This window comes from Hippoglossus stenolepis, chromosome 9 (genome assembly GCF_022539355.2).
Source record: "Hippoglossus stenolepis isolate QCI-W04-F060 chromosome 9, HSTE1.2, whole genome shotgun sequence".
Classification (NCBI taxonomy): Eukaryota; Metazoa; Chordata; class Actinopteri; order Pleuronectiformes; family Pleuronectidae; genus Hippoglossus; species Hippoglossus stenolepis.
This window is the reverse complement of record NC_061491.1, coordinates 10,617,732-10,638,988: the sequence shown is the minus strand read 5'-3', so window position 1 is coordinate 10,638,988 and position 21,257 is coordinate 10,617,732. Positions and strand designations below refer to the sequence as shown.

The window sequence follows — 21,257 nt, the reverse complement described above, 5'->3', positions numbered from 1 at the left end:
AGCCAAAGAAACATAACGATTTGCATTTTCATTTTGGTTTAACACTTCGCAGTTTGACTAATATTGTAATCATTATCTTGTAGTTAAAATTTGTGCCACTGCTTATTTATCGTAGACGCGGAGGTTTGGAGCAGAGATGTCAGAAAAGATTGGTGGATAAAATGCGACACCGGTTTCGAGCAGGAGAACATGGAATTAATCGTCTTGGTTCCCTAATCCACCAGGAAATTACTATTCCAGCCTTCTTGAAGTTGCGGCTTCCTTTAATATGGTGCAGGTACCTGCATGCTTGTCAGGTAGTGTGCATCAGTTCACAACATCCCTGTCATATCTGTCACTTGGAATATACAGTACAGTAGACACCTCTGTAATTCACAGATGATCCTCAGGGTACACAGGCTTCTACAGGAGTGACTATTTCTTTTGAGTTGTGCACAAAATAAAAAACTACACAATGTTTGATTTCCTATGTGTGAATAATAACCAAGTAAACACAAAAGACACCTTTAACGTCATATTTATTGTTATTTAGTTACTCAATAAAACATATACAGATATATACAATATGCAGGAAAACAGACGACTGCACTTTACATATTATTAAAAAAAGAAAACAAAAAAAACCAAAATCAGTTTGTAAATTGCCGTCACAGTCCTCCATCTATTGTTTCAGAAATTCAAATTCAACAGAAGCTTTATTTAAAGATTACAAGATTGCCTAACACACAGCAAATTTTCTCTTATTATACATGTGCAATACCAAAAGTTTTTTTTTTTCAATTCCCTTTTAAAACGATCCCTTGACCTCCATCTTCAGTTCCCATTGGATGGATTGTATACGAGTGGTTGAGCTCATGAGGATGGAGAAGAGGAGAGAGGAGAGAGGAGAAGAGGAGAGGAGAGGAGAGGAGAGGAGAGGAGAGGACAGTAGAAGAGTCGAGAAGAGAAGAGAAGAGAAGAGAAGAGATATTCTGGCCAATATTAAGAACAGAGAACTAAAATAAATCTTAAATGATAAAGTTTAACATTTTCTTTTAAAAAGAGGGGGAAAGAAATTGTTGGATTACATTCATGCATAATCATCCCTCTTCCCATCTTCCTCTACGTCTGCTTCTCTGGGGTCAGACCACTTCTAATGAACCAGTGGGCCTCATTAGAGATTGTGAGAGTGTGTGTGTGTGTGTGTGTGGGGGTGGGGGGCAGATTTCTGTCAAATAGTAGAGTTACATTGACTGGGAGGATTTATACATTAGAGCTGCAACCATGTAAAGTAAAAGTCATGAGATCACGGTCGCGTCACAAGACTCAACACTGGTATACAATCACAACCAGCGACAACTGGACAAAATCTTTTCTTCTGGTTTTCTTCTTCCCCTTTGACATTTCTTTATTTTTCTTCAACAAAGAAAAAACAAACCAAAAAAAAATATCGATTTGAGGTTTTCCAGAATTGGGCCTTGTTGAGTGGAGCCCAAGCTGTATTGTCCAGCAGTATGTGAGCGAGCTTCCTAAAGTGTGACTGCATGTGTCAGAAAAAACATGGTATTTTTGCGTGTGTGTGAGTTTGTTCTTGTGTGTGTGTTTGTCGTGTGTATGTGTGTGTTTGTATGTTCATGTTTGCATTTATGAGTGTAAATGTCTTTCTCTCCCTGAACAGGCATCATCTCATCATCATCATCATCATAAGCATAATCATCATCATCCTCTTCCTCATTGTCTTTTAATCTGTCATTCTTTTTATGTTGTAATCTTCTGTACTGCTTCCTGCTTGGCCTTCTGCTTCCTGTTCAAGTCAGGGCCGCCACAAATGTCCCGAATCGATTGGAGATATCAGAGTGGAGAGAGCGCCAGGACGAGACGGGGCCCCCTCTGCCCTTACTGTCCCCCAGCTCGTCTGTGCAGTGGACGGACAGGCACTGCAGGTGGTTCCCTCCGCTGCTCCCACCACCGCCACCTCCACCTCCGCCGCCACCTCCGCCGGCGCCCGGGGCACCAACTCCAGTCTTACTCTGGGACAGCTCTGATTCTGTAAACAAGCACAGAGAGGAGAAGGTTAATTGAGACTGTGAGAAAAACAAAAATAAAAAACTTTAAGCAACTGTCATCCTGTGATACAGATGAACCACTTAAAATACAGACTTTTAATTCCCGTGTCATCTTCACATCCCACTCTAAATCTGCACTGTGAAATTTATTCAACACTATTCCACCCCCCCATCAATACAACCGGAGAAGGAGGCTGTAAGCAAAGTTTCCTCTCCTCACACTCCTCCTCCTTATGCCTCACATACACACACAAACATGCACGCATTCATTTGCTCTTGGTCAGGCGTGCAAATCAGGAATGCTCCTGCACGACCTCCAGTCAGGGGTCAAAGAGCGCAGAGAAAACTGGCCTTTGACCTTGCTTGACCCAATTTACTGGTATAATGGCCATGCCACGGTATCAACCCTGTGTCACAGAGATGTGGAGCCTCATATTAAATGGTTGCACCATGCTTCCAGAAAATCGATATACAGGTTGATTATACGTCATATTAAAGAGTTAATGCTGACGCCCGAGATGCATTCTTCACATATGGACAAAAAAAAATCACTTTGTGCCATGTAACGAAAAATTTGTCAAGGGGAAGATTGACGAGGACAGGAAACGCTTGGCTAAACTATACATAAAAGCGCAGCGACACACTTTATCTGCCGAGGTACAGACAGACGCACAGGTGAGGACAAGAGGATAGAAATTAAGAAAAAATTTGAAGTAGACAAAAGAAAAATGCAGGAGGAAGCGAAGCACGGCAGGTCGGGTTAGGTATGACACTAGTGTTGCACTGTGTGCTTTTGGTAGTGCCTCCGAGCGAGCCCAGAGCAGAGAGAAAATACGTGTGAAGATGTTACGGATCCCTCACTAAAATCGGCCCGATTATTCTCCCATCTCCTCACCACACAGAACAGATCACTGCCTTGCTCCGTGTGGATGGTTGAAACAGATCAGTGTGCAGCACAAAGACACAGAGCTTTAAGGTGCAGGGACAACTCGGTGTCTGAGTGTGGAGACAGGTAGAAAACAGCTCTGACAAGCAGAGTTACGTGTGTCAGAGAGGGAAGAGGCTGTGATCGACAGTCTGGGCGCAGAGGCTGCAGATCACAACACTCCAGTCACTCTGCTGCTCACCTACGAGACAAGAGAGGTGCCACGCAGACCCCCACATCATCCACAACCCCCTTTCCCCTTTTTTTTTAGCTCAGCTTAAACTGTTTTTATTTTCTGCTTTGCTTAACGTTTCCACACACCCCCATCCCTCTCGCTCTCTCTGATTTTACAAGCCCTGAGGCAGCAGTGACACGGTGTTAACAAAACACAGCCAGGGAGGAGAAGGCCGGCAGCCCTGACCAGGCCAGGCCGAGCCGGGCAGCTATAGGACGACCAAAAGAAGCAAGCAGAGGCAGACATGCAGGCAGTGAGGCACGCTTGCCCCCCAGCCTGTCTGGGCTGCGACCACTGGAATGGAAAAGTGAGGGGGGGGTTTGGTAAAAGGTCAGGCAGCCAGTCCTCCCGTTGTTCCCTGTTTCGTCTCTCTCCGACTGTTGGTCCCGTCCCCCCCCTCTCACTGGAGACGTGGTGTAGGTGGGGGCTGAGGGGTGTGGGGGTGAAGGAGAAATGAGGATTTGGAGCAGTGTTGCGGTGGTGGTGGCAAGGAGATCTAACATTTGCCAGAGGGTCCAGTCACACACCTCAGCATGGCGGATCCCCACCCCCTGCCAGTATCGCGCCCCCCACACACACACCCATTCTCCTAGCCCCCCAAAACCCACCCACTCACACTCCCTCTCTCTTCCCAGCGCTCTTGCCCTCGAGCACCCGCCGGCAGCTCATGCTAGCTGGGCACAGCAGGGTCCGCACCGGCCTGAATAGGCAGCCAAGCGTTCCCCTGGCTCACTGCTGACACACAGCAAACTGACAACACGCACAGCCAAAAAACACACAACACGCCAGCCACTGCCGCCGCTGTATGCCCACATCAGCCCTCAGCTGCTGCTCCACATGAGCACGCACGGCCACATGCATATGGACGCGGACGCAGAAACAAACACACACGGCCCCAGCTAGACTCATCACTCAGTTTCAATGCAAGGACCAGAGAGGGAAAAACAATCTACACATCACAGCTCTAATTACCAACACGCTGATTCTCTTTTCTGCCGCACACACTCACAAATGTATCACCTGCATAATCCCAGTATTCACTTTGAAGCTCAAGCTCATATTTGAAAAAAAAAAAAGGTTTTGCATTTAGAACATAATTTAATAAATAATGTCTATTTATTTTGTTTTCGGTTGCTAATTATTTTTAATCACATCTTCAAGTGTACGACCTGCAGTCAACATAATTCATATTTGTTACGTTGCACTTTTTCATTAACAGCGCCTGTAAAATCCACTACTCTAAAAATAAGCCCAACACTTGACCACCACAGGATTAAAATATCACCCACTATTACAGGGTAGCCAAAGGGGGGATTCAGGGAATGGGATTTTTATGGAAAAAAAAAATCGAGACACTACAGTTAAATTGTAAGCATTATCCATGGCGGCGCATTCGTTCAAAAGTGGAAACGGCAGTGTGAAATTCTGCATCACACAAGTCTAAATCCCAAATCACCATGACATTTTACAAACAGGGAAATCTCTCCCTTTTTTTTCCCAATAAGATCTGCCTTGTTATGGCTGTTCATTGACTAACGTAGGATTCATATCCACGGTAATATCTCAATAATAGCCTATTCGTCTGAGGGGAACAAGTGCTTAGCATCAACAAGCGAGGGAGAAAATACCTAATAAAAAAGGAACAGTAGCAGCACAAGCAGCTGCACCGAAGCACGGATACACCTAAATATCCTTAACCACATTACAGCCAGAGAAGATTACCACAGTGATGTGTTAAGTAAATACTGAATTTAATGTGATGCACTTATATATCGCTGTATCTCTCGCCCCCAGTGCTGTACTTTGTTATTTAGTGTCTGGGGTGACGATTTCACACACAAACACCCGCATACACCCGCACACCCACACCCACACACACACACACACACACACACACACACACACACACACACACACAGCAGCAGCAGGGTTTGGGAGCTGTCTCACAGACACAGCCAGAGACGATTTACAGAGATGAGTAGAGCTTCGAATGCCATGAAGGCAGGGAGCACGGCGCTCAGCACAGCTCCGGTTGTCTGGTTGACACCAATGTGTCTGGGAGCTGACGGCCTGACATGGGTTTACATGTCATACCACACACACTCAACACACTGGAAGCCGCGCAGGAAGGTAAACAATGGCTGCTCGCAGACTGCTTTTACTATCATTTTAATAATCCCTGCAATTATTTTCTCAATTAATCATGAAAAGATTTTAAAAAACGCAGTTCGTCACAGTTGAAAATTTTAATTTTTGAAGCTGACACAGATATTGTGAGTAATAAATTTGTTTCTTTAATGGCAGAGGAAGATTATTGAAAAGCGAGCCAGAAGGTTTGAATCTACGAGGCGTTGTTCTGCTACAAGTTCCTCGGAGCCGTCACACTGATTTCCCAGGCCCCACAATCCCATGCGGCAGGCCTCTGCCCTTTCTATCCCGAGCTCTATACTTCCATGACGACACTTCACCTTTGACCTTGTGCTCCCGGGGCCATGACCCCATCCTCTCTGAACACAAACCAGCCCAATCAGAATGCTCTGCTCGCTGACAAAAACACCCAAAGGCCTGCGCTCCTATGACAGTGTGTGTCATCAGGTCAGATTCCTTTAGCATAACAACTACCACTATGGCCTTGTGCGAGGACTCTGTCTTTGTCAGCACAAAACACCCGTCACAATTCACAGAGGAAAAGTCTGATTTAAAAAAATAAATAAAAAAACGCCGCGAGAGAAGGTCTGATTTTAACCAGCAGGGATGCAGAGCCGGAGAAAATGTTTACTGTCTGGCTGAAACATAAGACGTCGAGGTTCTCCCCATGATGTCTCCCCTCAGTGTCAGCAGTGACAGGACGTGCAGGTCGGTGCCAAAACAATGATAGGAGGTAATTAAGACCCCCACAAAATCAAATAACATCCTTCAGCTACATGTGTGTGTTCAGGGAAGACTTCATAAAGTGCATTGGGACTAACAGGGGTATTAGCCATGTGTCTCATGCCCCAGGGTGAGCGGGGGGCATGTAAGGCTCCCCTGCAACCCCCGCCCCGAAAACCCACCCATGTGCCTCAGTGCGACCTTTCCCTCAGTGCAGGGAGCCGATCTGTGGAGAGCGGGGGGCACGTTTCTCAGGCGCGGGCGCGGGGCTTATTTAGGTTTAAATTCCCCCCATGTTCTCTGGCCTGCAACATACAGAGAGGGGGGGGGGGAGAAGAAAAAGCTTGCTCAGGCAGGCATCGCCCCCAGCGTTCGTTACCTTTTTCTCCCGCAACACACCCATTCCCTTTGCCTCAAACACACACACACACACACATGAAAACACACACCCCTCTGGCCACAAGAAGTGCTTAGGAAACCAGACACAAATCAGAACATGGGAAGTGATTTAATGCCTCCTTCATAACTCACAACCATGTCCAGGACCTGTCCAGCATGTCATCCAAGTCAGTGACATATTGATCTACTACGCTGTCTCTATTTGGTTTCAGCACAGCACTGCACACTCTTGTTTCCACCGTTTTGGAAAAGGTCAACCGCACATGAAAACTGTGGCAATTTTCAGATCAGGAGTGACACTTTTATTCTGAATAAAATGATGTGTAATTATGAATTAAACTACAAAATATCGAACAAGGAACAAAGAGATCGTTTTACACACGGTGATTAAATACATAACATTTAAAACTGATATTGTTGGATGACTTATTAAGAAAGGACATATTTTAAAAAGTTATAGGCACATATATATATATATAAATAAATATGTTTATATCTTCTACATAGAGACGAGAATGAACAATAGTCATGGAGCATGAAAGTGATGGAAAAAACAGTTTTGAAATATATCATTTTCTCTTCCATAAATGAAAATGGTAGCTATTACCCAGCCACTCGTCTCATGTAGGAAACTACAGATGTTCTCTGAAGAGAGAAAAAAAACCTTCTCTCTATCTCTGTTACTTTCTCTTTCACTCAATCAGTCTCTACTTCTGTCTCCCGGGAGAAACAGCTCCAGTGTCATAACTCATTTGTCAGTTCCTCCATACAAATTAAAGGCGTCTGACGACTACCTGTATGGCAAATAACATAACCGCTGCTGGCAGCGTGACAACATCTGCACCTCCGAAAACCTGAAAACACACCCACACACACACACACCTTTTTAAATAGTGCACTTGCATCACTGGCAACATATGAACCAAGTAGCACCTCTCAGGAGCTGTGTGTCCAACTGATGCCTTTTTTTTTTTCTTTGACCGGCTTGGCCAGGTCTGGCAGACGCTCAACAAGACAGTGGACATTTGGAGGCACGTCACATACGTCCACAATCGAAGGTTTGGAAATCCGCATTCTGTGCATCTCGCAGCTAAATTCAGCTTTGCATTCGCTGCTGCATCCAAGCAGAATATTTACCACATGCTGAGACAAGTTTTATTCTATTCCAACACCCTTCCCCAGGGAAAACAAAACACCGGATGAGCTGCTATTTTGAAGAGTCGAGGATCCAGCAAAGCAAAAGGCCTGACACCTTTGTTCATCTTCCTCTCTCTTCATCAGTCACAAGCACGCTTCTTTAAAAGGCTTCTTTGAATGTCAGCAGTGCTCAATGTCTTGCAAAATCCCAGAAACATAGGGCACACATGCACACACACACGCACACAGACACACAGACACAGTAGCACATAAACAAACAGGATTGCAAACACGCTCGCAAACACATGTCTTAAGATTCCAGACACTTTAAATGCATGATCTGCATTTTTCAGTCCTGCACTATTCACAAGTCGAGTAAATGCTCTTAAATATTTTTCAACACATTAGATTTAAGTGAGCGTGTTCCACCGAGCGAGACACCTGAGATCTGCAGGCTGAAGCCGTGAGCCTGACACCGAGTCTAAATAAATCAAACTTTATGTCTACAGCTGACAAATCCACACTATCAAGTTGCAGTGTCTACAAACCTGCCCTTCGTCACACGCTCACGTGCACGCCATGGCGCACGCAATCACAAACATACAGCAGGGAGGAAAAAATACAACGTGATAACATTAAAACGAGCGTCATTTTCTTTGTCCATGATTAGACAGGATCGTGTTGAGGAGGACATGAGTTTCTCGGATGCTGCTTTGTCACGACAGGACTATGTTGCTGAAATCAGCACTTACACACATAAGCCGTTCTTTGTGGCCCTGATGAACCCGTCAATAACCAAGTCAACTAACAGGAGTAACCTGAGGGTGAATTATGACTTTTGGAAACAATATTACAGAGGCTAATTGCTATGATTATCATAATGATCATCATTACTGCAGCACAGGGATGTGCGAGAGGCTCGTGGATGTGTGATGTTAAAAATGTCGATATGAAACACCTTGTAATGACAGGTAAAGAACACAGACGGCCCCAAGCTGTTTTTTTTTCCACATTCAAGCACGTGCCAATCACTTTCTTCTTTTTTTGTGTGTGCGTGAAAGGAAATAGAAATTACTGGTGTGATTTGTGGGTTTGTTGTCACACTGAAATGTCAAAGCCAGGTAGTCTCACAGGACTGTTCACCACGGTGGAATATCAATACGGTTCTTTCTGTGGATTTAAACGCTTTCTAGTGGCTGCGATAAGACGCAAGTTCCCTCTTTTCAAACCTGTCAAAGTCCCAGCGACGGAGATTTGATCATTATTAGAGCTGTTTAAGGCCTGATTACTGAGAGTGAGGAGTGAAACTATTCCACAGGGTCAACTGTGAAGTGTTTGATAAAAAATAAGTCACTCACAAGGAGCCAAAAGTAAAAATAAAAATAACCGAATCACTTCCTATGCCTGCTGGTTGCCTGTTATCAAGACTATGCACAAGTTTCCAAATGAACGGTCGACTTCTGGCTAAGATATACACGAGTGAAGGGAAGAGGAAGAGCGTAAGAGAATTTTTTTTTTTTTCTTAAAAAGGGGAAATAATATTAACTGACAACGTACAGGCAAAGTTGCTTGTGTGCACCTCAACTTCTCAGGGGCAGAAGATGCCGCGTTGCACTGGAGAATCTGCCGGCTGTAAGATTTGGTAGGAGGCAGGTATGAGGAAAACTGAAAGTACGTGCTGTCACAGAGAGAGGAGGCCACAGAGGGCCACCGCTGCAGCTCACATCGCTTTACAACAGGCACACATGGACCGCAGAGAGGACGAGCTGGGCGGACGCACGCCTGCACTCTGAGGGAAATAAGCGCATGTTTCAGTTTTATTGGCTCCTCGTCTGCACATTAAAACATTCAGAGCAAGTTAGTGAAAAATATATAATGTTGAATTTCTGCGCTGGGTCTTATTCGTATCGTAGCGAGACCGGTGGCTCCGAAACCGAAACCATCTGGTTTCACTGAGCGATGGACACATTCACCTCATATGACGAGACTGACCCTTGACCCCTTCATCAGCTCATAGTGAGGAAACTCCTGAGCTTCACCAAAGTTCACCTGTTTCACTTCTCCAGCAGACAAACTAAACTTCATAAAGTACAAACACTAACTGTAAAAAACCCACAAATACTCTGCGTGTGTTATCTCTCGACAGAAACACATCATCTCAGCTGAATGTCTGACAAACAAAATTGAATTTGACTGTAAATAGTAAAAGTTCTCTTTATTATTATAATAAATTCAAATGCCTTTTCATCTAGTACATTTTCATTTTTCACCGTGCGTCTAAGATAAGGCAGTCGTGTGTATTAATTGCTGAACATAAATATTGAACGTAATAACTTCTGAGTGCCCATTGTTTAATAATGACGCAACTAAGTGAGAGAAAAAATAAGGCCTGTGTGTATATATATCAACACATATTTGATCTGCCTATATTTAAGACGTATTTATGGTTCAGATAATTTCAGGTGATGTCCTCCTGTGGTGATAATTAAAATGTTAAATTCAACTTGTAAGTGGGAAGAAATTATTTCCGCTGCTGTTAGAATTACACCCATTAATTTCAACCTTATGAAAATCATCTTTTTCTTGACCACATTATATTTGAATCTATTGGACTAATGAATTTGCTTAATATATTTCAAACTAGAGTCACTGATATTATCCATTAGATTTTTGTTCAGGAGGACTGAACACTAGACTAAGGGGGATATTTTTTTGCAGTGTGAAAAGCCAGTGGGATGCTGGCTCTTCTGGAACTACACTGTGGGCTATGACTTTTCTTAAATTATTATGTTATTTTGCTCCCTTCTGTGTAGCCTAAGCATTAGATTCAATCTCAAAATCCCCCTCCCCTCCCAAATACACCTCCACCCTTTTTTCATCTTTGCTGTCTGAAGCACTCAAATGAGAAACTGTCAGGAGCCGTGATTTGTGCTAACTAGCTATCGATCGCTCCAGAGCTGCAAGCCTCCTGTCCATGTAGGGAGGGCTGAGAGGGAGCAGAGGAGACATGGAGAGGGAGAGAGAAGGAGGGAGGAGAGGAGGTGAAAGGAGAGCAGGAAAGACAATATTCTGCTTTTAAATACCTACTGTTTTTGTGAATTTGTACTGTCAAATGTGTTATCAGCCCCCAGAGATAGTGAGACAGTGAAAGCAACAGGGCGAGTGTGGCTGACTGCTTATCAGTGTTGGGTTTCCTCCTCAAAAGAAGACTCATTAATCATGATCAGAAGTAATGATGTTACATATCACTCCCTGGCATCACCCTTTTTTTTCTTTTCCAGCAATCCCCTGTGCTCTGTTTTTTATAATATATTATTCTATATGAAAAACATATCTCAGTTACCTTTTTTGTTAATGACAACGGAAGGAATGACGGAAATAAAAAAGCCACAATGTTCAATGACCTTGTCATTTGTCTGTTAAATTAGCCGAGAGGACCAGAGGGGACAAGTCATGAGGAAAACAAATAGCTGCATGAAGGAGAATCTAGTTTTGATCATTCTGCCGTAAATTAATATCTTCACTGATTCTTATTTTCTATTCATTCATACTCAGGATGAAAGCTGAGATGAGCTGAAACGGTCATTTACACACAGCTTCGTGTTCCAGCCTCAGTGTGACTCTGTGTCTGTCTCTTAGAAACAATGCGCCCGAGTCCAGACTCGGCGGTGCGCGCCCCCGCGCCTCTCTGCACCCGCACTAATCAGAACAAAGAGGCGCTCGAGACTCGCAAGGCGCTTTCCACAAATTATATATATAAAGATATATAGACATATAGATATATCTATACAATATATATGCATTTTAACTTTCACAGTGGGTTTAGTTTCAAATAATTTATAAATAGCCAACGTTAAAAAATGACAAGACAAGAAACGCAAGAGGGAAATAAAAAAACATATAAATCAATATATCAATTACTATATAAATAAATAAAACCAGACGACATATTCTGCTACATACAGCTACAAGGCTATTATACTTTTGTAACGTAAAATAATGCATTCGATTTTATATTACGAGTAAGGCATAAAATATAATATTAATAGAATAAAAATATAGCCAAATAATGTAGTCGTAATAATATTAATGATATATTATAATAATTTATTGTTTTATTTGTATTAATTATTATTATTATTAAGGCAAGATTCTGATCTGCAGCTGAACAACGTAACACTCAAATGAGTTGTATTTTGATTTAGAGTCACCATTAAAAACATAAAAATTAATCTACACCATAAATGTGCAGATTATAGTAATAATAATAATATCTGTTTCTAATAGAAAAACGGTCTTCTAGCCAAAAGATTTTTTTTTTAAATTTTAGTTACGAAACCCTGACCTGTAAGAAACTCCCAGTTTACTCTGAGTTTGATAATAGTATTAATAAATAATTTCAAAAGTGACAAAAGTGACGAAAATAAATAATAACAAGTGTAACAATAAGCAAATACTTAATTATTATTATTATAACTATTATTATTTAGTATGGAGGGTTTTCTAAATGGATATTAAAAGTAAAAGTTAAAGGCTGTATTAATGTCACGGTGAAATTTTAATCCTAGCCAATCTAAAGCTCAGTCCACTCTCAGCAGCTCGGTACGATCCCATGATAATAACAAAAACAAACACGTAACAAGGCGAAGGAAGCCCCGCTGCGCAAACGCATATCCTCAAAAAGCTATTAATCTTCTCAATGTAGTTGTTCACCCTGAAAACCGAGATAAAGAACCGCAGGAAATGTTTACTTTTCTCCAGCAGGTCTTTGTACTGTGTCTCTACGACGAAGAAACCTATAAAAAACACACTGTCGAGGAGGCGCAGGCTTTACTGCGTTCACTCACTATTTAAAACCGTTCTGATCATCACTTTACTTCACTAACAGCGCAACAGAACAAGAACAAACAACAAAAGAATGAAAAAAATACATTTAAATCTTTTTTTTTTTCCTTTTTAAAGACTTGAATGCCTCTCATCATCATTAAATTAATTATCATCCTATAGGTAAACCCCCTTAAATTCAAATAGCCCAGTTAAGAGAGACGGCTTCTCTCTGCAACGCACAATATGCATGAGGTCCTCTATTATCAGCTCTTTGTACCTGTGTGGTGTGACCATGCATTTCAGGTTAAGTAAAAAGCTTTTTTAAAGATTTATAATACACACGTTTTAAAGGCAGAATGGATCCGTTAATGAAGCCTGAGCTGCATGTGTGAGAATGTGAGAGACAGAGAGAAAGTACAAGTCATATAACTATAAGATAATGAAAACTGTTCAATTACCTTCTTTACTGTTGTTTTGGCTCTTGTTTTTTTCCCAGGGTCCCATGGCCTTGTCATCCTCTGACCCATCCATCATGGCCTTGTCGCTGGGCACGTACCAGGTGGCGTGCTGCTCTGCCATGAGGGTGTCAAGGTCAATAGTGCCTATTGAGCCCTTCCCAGCATCCGGGCTGCAGCTCACCAGCTCATTGTCTCCATTCTGCGAGGGACAGTCACCATTCTTTTTGCCATTTTTAATGGCTAAAGGCTGGTCCTCAGAGATACTGAATTGCTGTCGCTGTAGCTGGATCTGGGCCTGCAGAATCTCCAGGGGATGGATATCTTCCTGGCCAGAGGTGCTGGATGGGGTGCGTACCTGCTCCACCCCAGGAGTGCCCGGGTGGCTCACCCCACTGGCCCCTGTGCCCCCACCAGCATTCAGTCCATAGCTGTCTGGTGTCGAGGTAGTATGATTGTTAATGCCCATGCTCAGGGCCTTCTGTCCATTTATCAACCCGGGGTCACTCCTCTGCATTTTGGGTGAGCCGGTGATCATAGGGCTGCGATTAGGCTTGGTGACCGGGGCCCCTCCAGCATCTGAGCTGGAGGACACCTCATCCTCGTTGCCATAGTGGGTGCTGACATCGTCAGGAAAGTCCACTCGTGGTGAGCTACTGTCAGACTTGGCCACACTTTGAATGCCACTGTCCAAAGAAGACATCAGGTCGGCCTGGTCCCCCAACATTAGGTCACCTCCTTTTCCCCATGAGGGTGACTGGAGGTGTTTTTCATGGGGCGTGCCCCCACCCCTCTCCCCAACGCCAGCTGAGGGGGTCTGCTGGCCTGGACTTACAACAGGGTTACCATTGTCAGAGGAAAAAAAAATTCCAGGGCTCACATGTCCACTGTCTCTTTTTCTCCTCCCTCTCCCTCTCCCACTCCCTGTTGTTGCCTTCCCCTCACTGCACGGGGTAGCGTCCATGTTGTAATTTGGGGAGAGGGCACTGGCTTCCCCCTGCACCGTCTGGCTTTGACTTGCAGGCTTAGAGTTGCTATTCCCGGTGCCAGGCATCTGGCTGTTCTGGGAAGTGCTGCTCTGAAAATATTCAGGACCAGCACTGCCAGTCCCATTAGATGTGCTGCTATTAATGTCCTGCTCTGTCTGACTCAGTTTTCGCTTGCCCTCATTTTGGTTCTTCTTGTTGAATGTTACGTTAAGATTGGGGGCCCCTAGGCTAGCGATCATGTTCTGGCAGGCCGTGGAAAGGGCCGCCAGGCAGCTCTGCCCGAAAACACTGTCTTTAGCACTGGTTTTGCTGAAGTTCCCAAGGGACAGAGCTCCAAGCTTACTAACAGACGACCGCTGGCCTGGGGGGAACTCAGACTGAGGAGGGTAGCTCCCTGGTGAGGTGCTCACCCCCTGGGGAGCGCTGTGGGCTGACCCCTGACGGTTGGCCCCCCCATAGGGAAACGTTGGCTGTGCTCCCATTGGAGGTGCAGGGAAGTCAGCAGGCCGCCTCTCTGTCGGTGCATTCGGATGCCCTGATCCTGCTCCTGGAGACTGCATTTGTGAAAGGTTACCCATGTTACCGCTGAACTGTGAGTGAATGCCCGGGGAATGGAGAGCCTGTACATGCCCATCTCCTGGTATCCTCATGGGCTCCTGCATGCCCATGCCTGGCCTAAACATCATCCCAGCCCCATTCTGCTGCAGACCCATGTCATGCGGCCCTGATTCATTTCCTGCTCCACCCATACGCCGTGACATCATCTCCCCAGGTGGGTGGGACCCTTGAAACCAGGAATTCTCCTGAGTGACATGAGGATTTTGTCCATCAATGTTGGGCATCCTGCCACCAGCCTCTCTGTCGAAGTTGGGCTGAGGCATGCCCCCCACTGGGCCTCCGTGAGCCATCGGGCCAGGAGGCACTTCACCGTGGTGGCCTAGCTGCTGCAGACTAGGCTGCCTCATCCTCTGCTGCTGGTTGCGAGAGGCCATCTGTTTTATCATCATGGCTGCATTCTGGCGCTGCTGCAGAGACTGCTGCTCAGGCCCAGGATGCTGCAGGGGACCTGGTGGGAAGCCTTCACTCACAGGTGGGGTGAACTCTCCAGGCAGGCCGGGGTACGCAGAGGGAGAGAGGTGGTTATCCATACCACCACACCAGCCTTCACCCCCATGTGCATTAGGGAAGTCAAATCTTGGCCTTTTCGCCATGTTCATATAAGGAGAGTCAAAGTGTTGAAGCCTCTGATTCGGGGGCTGTTGGGAGGGAGGAGGAGCTGGCTGTTGCATATTAAACATGGGGTCCCCATAGGGGTGCAGACCCCTATTTTCCAGTCTGTGAATGGGATATTCAAACTGGTTGTGTTGGCCAGGAATCATGACCCCTCCATCCAGAATGTTAGGGTTAGTGGAGCCGGGCTCAGCCTGAGGGGGTCGGGGGAGGCCAGGGGGGCATGAGTTCTGTCTGGCTATCAAGCTAGCCTGTTGTTGCTGTTGCATGAGAGGATGTCTTGTATTGACCCCCGGCTCCATTCCCACAGGCACCTTCCGGCCATTTCCAAAGCGCTCAAAAAACACTCCATGCTGAGGCTGCTGGGGTTGTGGCGGTGGCTGATGTCCCTTAGAGATGCCCTGCATACCTGGTGTCCGTGGCATGCCAGGGTTCCCTGGGAAATTCCCGCCAGGAACAGGCCTTCCTGGCCCAAAATGGGGTAACTGAGATTCTGATTCTGATGGGGAAAATACAGGTACATCAAAATGTCCAGATGGGGGCTCACTAGGGAAGTTATACTCTAATCCCTCCACAGCTCCCTGGTTTGGCATCCGCCGAGACTCCAGGCCATGAGACTCAGAGGAGGAGGATGAAGAGGAGGGGAGACCGTGGAAGGAGGCTGCTCTGTTAGGGGACTGATCGAGGGGTAGACAGGGAGCAGGGACAGCATGGCTGCCACTGGGAGGCCCGTGATGTTGAAAGTCAGGCATATTACCAGGCCGTTGCTGCTGCTGCTGCTGCTGCTGCTGCTGGGGAAAGCCATCCCCTGCCTGTCCCTCAGCGAGAGGATCAAATCCTTCTCCAAAGCCCTGCTGTGGTCCCATGCCATTGTTGTTGAAGCCCATTAACCTGCCACCGTGCAGGCATGATGACCCTGGCTCTGGGCCTCCAAAATTCCCACTGAAATGTGGGTGATGTTGGTGGGGGTGAGGTTGATGGCCGTGAGGATGTCCTTGATGAGGTTGCTGGTTGTTAAAAAATCCATGCATGGGTCCTTGCTGCTGCTGCTGTTGCTGCTGCTGCTGCTGCTGCGGCTGAAGTCCGCCGCCTGCATGCATGTCCGAGTGGCCCCGCGGGTGGAAGCCGCCGTACTGCTCTCCGTTCATGTTCATATTGAGCCCCAGCATTTGCGGCTCGCTCAGAGGGCCCATGCCGGGTTCTACTGCTCCCGGTGGGCCTCCAGCGTGAAAACCTGGGCTTTTATAGTGGGATCCCATGTTCAGTCTCTGTTGGTTTATGTTTCTCTCTGACTGGCCAGGGTTTCTGCTATTAATCTGAGAAGTGAACTGCTCCAGCCCAAACATACTCCCTTGCAATCAATCCCACATGACGGCCAGTTGGCCAGTTTTTCCGTCTGTCCCCAAAAAGAAAAACGAAAAAAAACATATACAAGAAACTATTCAAATGTTTGTATAACACTGGTGAATAAACTGCTTTGCCCGCTTTAAAATTTGAAACTCACCAGATAAGTTATCATTGTTGTGGATCAATTGTTTTTGTTTTTCCAACTTCTCCAAGTACGCGTCGGAGAGAGGGGACAGACTGTGTCCAAATACGCACGTAAAGTGTGTCTCTGTCCTCGTGTTTAATCGTGCACTTGACTGCTTCTCTTTTTCTCTTTGCTTAAACAGACAAATATAAAACAATTTTACTTAACTTGCTGCACGAGTGACTTATAATATTCCAAAGTTTTTCTGTGCGTATTTCTCCGGAGCGAACATGGCACTATCAAACTAAAAAAGGAGAGCGCTGGAGAACTGGAGCGATAGAAGTGGGAATATGAAAATTTCTGACAGCTAATTCATTATTCCAGTCCAAAGTCAAATGTCCCAGAGCGACTTTTTTTTATAAGGTCCCATAGTGGAAACAAGGGAAAAGTCCAGTCGCAGCCGTGGATAGTAAAACTACCTCTGCGCTTTTGAGGGGGAAAATCTTTCTTGGAATAAATACTGGCCACGGATCTCCTTCAAAAAAAATCTCATCAACCGCTGAGCAGGCGTGAAACCAAAAAGTCCAGTGTGATGGAAAAGTCCACGGACACGGTTCTTCTCCTCTCCAGGTACCGGAGAACCGGAGCGTCCGCTTTACGCGACCTGAACCCGGAGCGGAGCGGTGCGCACTACCCGCACTCCACAACCACGGATCGGCTTGACAGCATCCTCCACCCGCTGCCGGTCATGCGCTGAGCAGCGACGCGCGGTGCCTTCAAGTCCTCCCGGTGCGTGTCGCTCCTGGCGTGTGCGTCTCTCCGTTTACCGACTGCGGTCTGGTGCGTAGTGAGCGATCCACAGACTCTCTCTCTCTCTCTCTGCTCTGCCGCTCTGTGTGAGACCGACGCGTCCGGAGGAGCCTGCAACAAGTTTTGCATTTCTGCAGCCACTTCCATCCGCGAGGTCTCAGCCAATCAGAGCGAGCGGAGAGAGCTTCGAGGGCGGGACAAGCGCCTTTAAGGTGGTCCGCGGAGTGAATGAGATTGTATTGTGTCTGTAAATCTGATTTTTTTTAAAGACAGATTTCACTTTAAATGTAAAGTTTTGACCTAAAGAAACAGATGATTTTGTTTAACAGTAAAAACATCATAAAATACATTTAATTTATTAATTTTAAGCCAATGCAGTAACCTTTTTTTTTATCATCAACTCTAAGATCCTCCACTAAACTAAACAGGGCTTCAAGGGAAATTCTGCACAATCCGGTCAGAGCTGCTCTCGACCTCTTCACCTAACAAACTTTTCCCCTGCTTCCATGAATCCATGATCGGGGATCAGCCACAGTTGGAGCTGTATCATCATTGCATCATATTTACAACAACATAACAACAGTTACACCAATACAACGCTGTAATTGAACACGCAGCTGGTTGTTTATTGTGTGTTTAACTGAGACATGGTGGTTCCAGGTGAGTCTGTATCACTATGTATCTATTTACACACTATGGAACACTCATCAATGCTGCGCCCACATGCTGGATGTTAAATTTGTTATCCTGTGGTTGAACAGTCAGAATCGATGCAGACTAATGAAAGCACACATCTGAGCGGATGTTGGGATGGCGGGATGAATGAGATGTATCAGTGTGTGCATCACATCACTGTCGCTGATCAAAAGTCTAAATCCCAAAAGGGGGAAAAATCCTCCTTAAAAGACCATCTGAACTAAATCATGTGGAGGATATTGAGCCCTGGTGCCGATAATCAATAGAGTTCTCTTAGTAATATGCTCACTAAAATGGAATATTTTGCCAGGCCAAATTGGTATAATTTACTACATGAATGAATTAACTGTATTGACCTAAATCAACTGTGTGTGGTGAAGTGGGGCTATAACATATCAGGTAAGACATGAAATAATTGAAAACAGCTCACGTGAAAACTGTTTCGTGTTCATGTGAAGTTTGAGAAACAAAAGTCCCTTAATAACAAAATGTGTATATTCATATTTAACAGGACAAATCACTATATTTGGATTTTATGCTTTTTTTTAAATAAAGTTTTTCAGAACTATTTTTAACGTGTGATTATGTATTTTATATTTTCATGTATTAGCTTTTACTGGCTTTTTCAGTTTTTTAACCTGTGTCAAGTGTATTTGAACATTGTTAAAAGTGCTTAACATATAAAAAGGATTATTATAATGTCCGTTTGTTCATAGGCATGTTCTTCTGTCATGGGTTATTTTGATTTTTATTTCATCTGTTGTCAATTTTGAGCGAGTTCATTTTCCTGCAGTATGGAAATTTATATCCACTTAACAAAAAGAAGGATGAATTTTGAAGATTTAGTGTGTGTGTGTGTGTGTGCTCCACGTCCAGCCCTCCTCTGAGCTTGGTGTAATTATTTGAAATGAAGGAAACACTTGCGATTAAAATGTACCACCATTGATATTTTCTTTGGTGAAAGCAGAACTCTATCATATATCTTTCCGACATTGTGGACAGTGCAGGGCAGAGAGAGAGAGAGAGAGAGAGAGAGAGGATCTGGTGTCAGACAGCAGCTCTGGTTGTGGGGGTTGGGGGTGGAGGCGGAGGAGGTGGTGAGGGACAAGGAGGACTTTTACCAAACAGACACAGTGCCACCTAGCGGCTGGCGTCAGTGACTGTGGAGGATACAGTTGAGAACATAGTTTCATAAAAGGTTGCATGTGTGTCTGAAGTGGTGCATAAATACAATTATTAAATATAAACATGGTTCTAATGCAAACACATATTACACACTGGTTCATTCAGCATTTAAAATAATTATATCTAACATAATTTACCAGTAGTCCACTAACAGATAGTAGTAAAGCAGGACATTGTTATATTATGAAAAAATAAAAGATAATCAGATGAATCATGTTCCAACACAACAAAATTTGTCATGTTAATTTTAAGGGAAGTGGGGGTTCAAGTGTTCACTACACACATTTCATTTTACAATTTCTTTAACCACCACTGTTGATGTCTTATTTTTGCACATATAATATCCTGTAGTCTACATGTCAGAACATTATCTAAATTACTTCTTAGTGGTGTGCATGTTTCAGCCAATGCATGGAGTATATAAGATAATAATTCTGGCAATAATGTGTGTATACAGAATAAATAGCACACACCACTGTCTTACAGAAGCCAAACAATGCAGCCAGCCCTGCACCTTGAGGAGAGGGCTTTATGTCAGGGTTTGAGTCGGGAAACAGGTCAGGACAAGGCAGTGAGAGGTGCAGGGAAGTGTGTATATTTGGAATTTTGGGGGTGTGGATATGCACTGCTTGAAGCGGAGAGGACAGCAGCTCAGAGCGAGCGAGGAGGCAGGGATAGACAGTGATTGTGTTTTTAAGGAGACATGGTGTAAAGTAGCTGTCTTCCTGAGAGCGAAGGAGAAGCTTGTGGAGATGTTCTGAAGGCTGCTGTGCTTGTGTGGTTGTGTTGTGAAAAAAAAAAAAAAAAATAGATCACACTCTGCCTCAGTATCACCTTGGAGGACCGCCTCCATATCTGAGAGCCAGCTGGATGGAGCATCATTAGAGCTTTAACCAGACAAACACACACGTGTGAGCACATCAAACAGGTTTAGCTGCCTCTGCCATCACCGCTCTGTGAAGCCCCTTAGAAATACCACAACTCATGTTCACTCCTAAAATGATAAACGGGCTGTTGTATCACGGAACCCCATTAACAGCAGCATACAAGTGTTCTGCAGCTGAGCAGCAGGAAACATCAAGATATTGTTCTGACTGTAAGGTTAATACCCCTGTGATAGAGATCCTGCAAGCAACGTCTCCAGTCTTCTCAAATGGAGACAGACAAGTTAAGTATGACAAACCGATGGCGTGGTTCCTCTCCCCCGAGTCCCCAGTGATGATAAATCCAGCTCAGAGCTGCTGCTCTGGCGACTTCATGACAATGGACAGTCTACAGGCGTTCAAGCGCTGTCACAATGCCACACTCCTCTGCAGTGATTTAGTGCTCAATTTGTCTCAATATTTTACTCAATAGGACAAGATAGCAGAAGTGGGTGTACTTCTCTGCTCTTAATGCGCCATGTTAAGCTTTTCCTCAGATAGACATTTATTACCAAGGGGTAGGGGTGGTGGTGGGTGGGGGGGTTGCCCAAAGAGACAGTTCCTTCCCTCGATGGGGTGAGGTGGTGGTGGGGGTCATCCTGTGCAGTTGGGGCAGTGTGAGGCACAGCCTCTGTGTGTGTGTGTGTCCTCTATGAGCCTGTCACTCAGCTGAGCCATCACAACTCTGTGGGTCAGGGCAGGTTAAACAGCATCTGTCATCCAGAGAAGCGCCATTGTATTAAGGGGGAGGGAGATGCGACACACACACTCTCTCTCTCACCCACCCACACACCCACGCACACACAGTTGTCTCCACACCTCCTCCACCTCAGAACAACAGGAAGGACTGAGGAGAATCTCAGGGGCTAAAGTCGACCCGGGACCGAGAGGATGAGGAAACACTTGTGACATCACTGCTAACCAACGACATCCAGAAATAACTTTCCTCTCCAAGAAAAACCTGAGTGAACGTGGCCCCAGGGGAAGGTCACAGATGCACACAAACACGGTGGGGCCGGCCCAAACTGTGAGTTTAATCTTCACTGTGCCACTTCCTCC

General features: G+C 45.0%; 1 protein-coding gene across 1 annotated transcript; it reads right to left on the bottom strand.

Moving 5' to 3' along the window:
• Positions 1-501: 501 nt before the first annotated feature.
• mn1b (meningioma 1b) lies at positions 502-17,509 on the bottom strand. The gene is made up of 2 exons (XM_035165790.2): positions 12,898-17,509; positions 502-2,026 (listed from the first exon to the last, which is right to left on the bottom strand). The coding sequence occupies exons 1-2, from the start codon at positions 16,457-16,459 to the stop codon at positions 1,788-1,790; spliced, it is 3,801 nt and encodes a 1,266-aa protein (XP_035021681.1). The 5' UTR covers positions 16,460-17,509; the 3' UTR covers positions 502-1,787.
• Positions 17,510-21,257: the final 3,748 nt, after the last annotated feature.

Coding starts and splice junctions, on each gene's coding strand:
- mn1b (XM_035165790.2), bottom strand. CDS start 16,459: ATGTTTGGGCTGGAGCAGTTCACTTCTCAGATTAATAGCAGAAACCCT. Junction 2,027..12,897: donor CCAAAACAACAGTAAAGAAG/GTAATTGAACAG, acceptor GCTTGTTTACAG/AATCAGAGCTGTCCCAGAGT.